Below are 2,191 nucleotides of genomic sequence, written 5' to 3' on the forward strand. Positions count from 1 at the left end.
AATGTCCTCATTTGCCAGGATTTGGTGATACTCTATAATAGGAGAGCTGCTTCTCCTCATTGCTTGATAAAGATTGACCTTAAAAAAGCTTATGATTCTGTTGAATGGGTGTTTTTGAAGCAAATGTTGTCTGCCTTGAATTTTCCTGTCAAATTTATGGATCTGATAATGAAGTGTGTCTCTTATCCTACGTACACCTTGGCTCTTAATGGATCTTGTTTTGTTTTTTTCCAAGGGAAAAGAGGTTTGAGACAAAGGGACCCCTTATCCCCTCTGCTATTTACTTTGTGTATGGAGTATCTTTCAAGGATTTTGGGTGTGGTGGCTCAACAAGAGGATTTTAGATTTCACCCTTTATGTGGACATTTAAAGCTTAATCATCTTCTTTTTGCTGATGATTTACTTCTGTTCAGCAAGGGGACAACCTAATCTATCATGGGGATCCTCAGGGGCTTTGCTACCTTCTCAGCAGCTTCTGGCCTAAATCTTAATAAATTTAAGTATAATATCTATTTTAATGGTGTACCTTCCTCTGTTGTGAATGAAATCTTGCAAGTTTATGGCTTCCAAACGGGGACTTTGACTTTTAAGTACTTAGGGGTCCCTATATCTGCTAAGAAATTGTCAAAAACTGAAGGAATGAAGCTCACTGGTCGAATTGTGGCTAGAATTAGAGGGTGGGGGGGCCAGACATCTTTCTTATGCTGGCAGACTTACATTGATTACCTCTATTTTGACCTCCCTTCACTCCTACTGGGCTACAATCTTCCTGATCCCTAATACTATTATGAACCGTATCAATGCTATTTGTAGGAATTTTTTATGGTCAGGGAAATCTGATTACCAGAAACCACCTTCTGTTAGTTGGGATATGTGCTGTCTGCCTAAACATGAGGGAGGACTTGGTATTAAAGAGGCAAAAAGTTGGAACAAGGCTCTCTTGGGGAAATATGCTTGGTGGTTAGCTAATAAGCAAGATCACCTTTGGGTGAAATGGGTTAACCATGTTTATATAAAAGGTAAGGATTGGAAGGATTATTCTCCTCCTCTTGACTGCAGTTGATCTTGGAGGAAAATCTCTCACACAATGCAAATTTTCCATCAAGCATATACTGGTAACAATTGGTTGAACTCTTCTATTCCTTATACTGTCCATGCTGGTTATGAGTGGCTCAGGACCAAAGCTTCTAAAGTTCCTTAGCGACATCTCTGTTGGAATCAGCTGAATGTGCCTAAGTGGGCTTTCATTTTCTGGGCTGTAATGCATAGGCGTTTATTGACTAAAGATAGACTAATCAGGATGGGTATCACTTCTGATTCTTTGTGTGAAATTTGTCTAGTGCAACATGAGGATCATATTCACCTGTTTGGTGGGTGTGATTACTTCAAAAATTGTTGCAGGATACTCCAACAGTCGTTGAAGATCAGCACCTTTCCCCAAGATATGGTTCACTGGTTTTCCTCAGCTAGGAAGACAAAGTTACAGCGCAGATTCATTGGGGCCTGTTTTGTTGGACTGGTATATGCCATATGGAGAGTTAGGAATGAGGCAAGAATTGATCATTATGTACGCAGACCTTCTATGGTGATCAAGGCTATTCTTGCTGAGGTGTTTGCTAGATTTAACAGGAGAAATATCACTAGATTGAAGCAGCAAGATATAGATTGGATATGAAGCATTCAATGATTCCTTGCTGTTTTTTTATCTCTGTTGTATTGATGTAGTAGCTTGAGCTTTGATGAGTTGTAGAAAAATACTTTCATTCTTTGATTTATAATATATTCTTAACCTTTCCCAAAAAAAAAAAAAAATTTAAGCGGAAATTATGAAATTTTAAAAACTTCTTATTACTAGTTAAAGTTTAACATGCGGGAGTCACTAACAAAATAGAACGAGTGTAACAATAAGTAACTTAGGTTATTACAAACCAAGTCTAGCAAATAGGGGAAAAGATATCCCACGAATAACAAGTCTAAAGGTGAGTCTAAGCATAACGATAGACAAAAATCCAACAGTCAAGGTACTCGCTAGCTCACACATGTCTTCATCCCATAAATGCACCAACTAATATCTGTCATTCATGTAAACATGAACGTCATAATCAGTGGGGAGTAACTCAAGGTTCTCCCAGCCACATTATATCAAAATGAACATAACAAAGAACTCAAATAAGGCAGGGCATGATAAATA

General features: G+C 38.1%; 1 protein-coding gene across 1 annotated transcript; it reads left to right on the top strand.

Moving 5' to 3' along the window:
* Nucleotides 1-435: 435 nt before the first annotated feature.
* Nucleotides 436-1,675, top strand: LOC141631540 (uncharacterized). Its single transcript, XM_074444199.1, has 3 exons — nt 436-677; nt 814-988; nt 1,223-1,675. Exons 1-3 carry the CDS (start codon nt 436-438, stop codon nt 1,673-1,675), a joined length of 870 nt encoding a protein of 289 aa, XP_074300300.1.
* The last annotated feature ends 516 nt before the right edge of the window (nt 1,676-2,191 follow it).

The sequence above is a fragment of the Silene latifolia genome, chromosome Y (genome assembly GCF_048544455.1).
Source record: "Silene latifolia isolate original U9 population chromosome Y, ASM4854445v1, whole genome shotgun sequence".
Classification (NCBI taxonomy): domain Eukaryota; kingdom Viridiplantae; phylum Streptophyta; class Magnoliopsida; order Caryophyllales; family Caryophyllaceae; genus Silene; species Silene latifolia.